Raw genomic sequence first — 332 nt, forward strand, 5'->3', positions numbered from 1 at the left:
AAGCTCACCTTGGGCAGGTCCAGGAAGAGATGCTGGGTGGGTCTCACCACGGGGACGCCCCTGCAGATCTTGCACTGCGGGTTCTGGCCGGGGGAGAAGCACGGCTGGGAGGGAGCCCGGGACACGGCTGGGGGTCCCAGGTGGAGACCTGGGATGGTCTCCAGAGGGATCCTGTCCCACCTTCAGCTCCACCGCATTGATGAGTTTGCCGCATTTATCACACTGGTCCCCCCGGGCCTCCTCGTAGCTGCAGAAGGGGCAGGTGCCCTCCACAAAGCGGTCGGCCAGGAACTGCTGGCAGTCCTCGCATCGCAGCTGCTCCAACGGGGCCT

General features: G+C 65.4%; 1 protein-coding gene across 1 annotated transcript in view; it reads right to left on the reverse strand.

Annotated features, from left to right (window-relative positions):
- Positions 1 to 324, reverse strand: part of MARS (methionyl-tRNA synthetase) — a gene marked incomplete at its 5' end in the record, with an annotated part of 2,102 nt that extends 1,778 nt beyond the window's left edge. Inside the window, 2 exons of the mRNA XM_010134386.1 lie at positions 9 to 83; positions 181 to 324. Coding sequence (XP_010132688.1) covers positions 9 to 83; positions 181 to 324 — 219 coding nt within the window. The remainder of the gene's footprint in view (positions 1 to 8; positions 84 to 180) is intronic.
- Between the last annotated feature and the right edge of the window lie 8 nt (positions 325 to 332).

This window comes from Buceros rhinoceros, unplaced genomic scaffold (assembly GCF_000710305.1).
Source record: "Buceros rhinoceros silvestris isolate BGI_N320 unplaced genomic scaffold, ASM71030v1 scaffold37574, whole genome shotgun sequence".
Taxonomy (NCBI): domain Eukaryota; kingdom Metazoa; phylum Chordata; class Aves; order Bucerotiformes; family Bucerotidae; genus Buceros; species Buceros rhinoceros.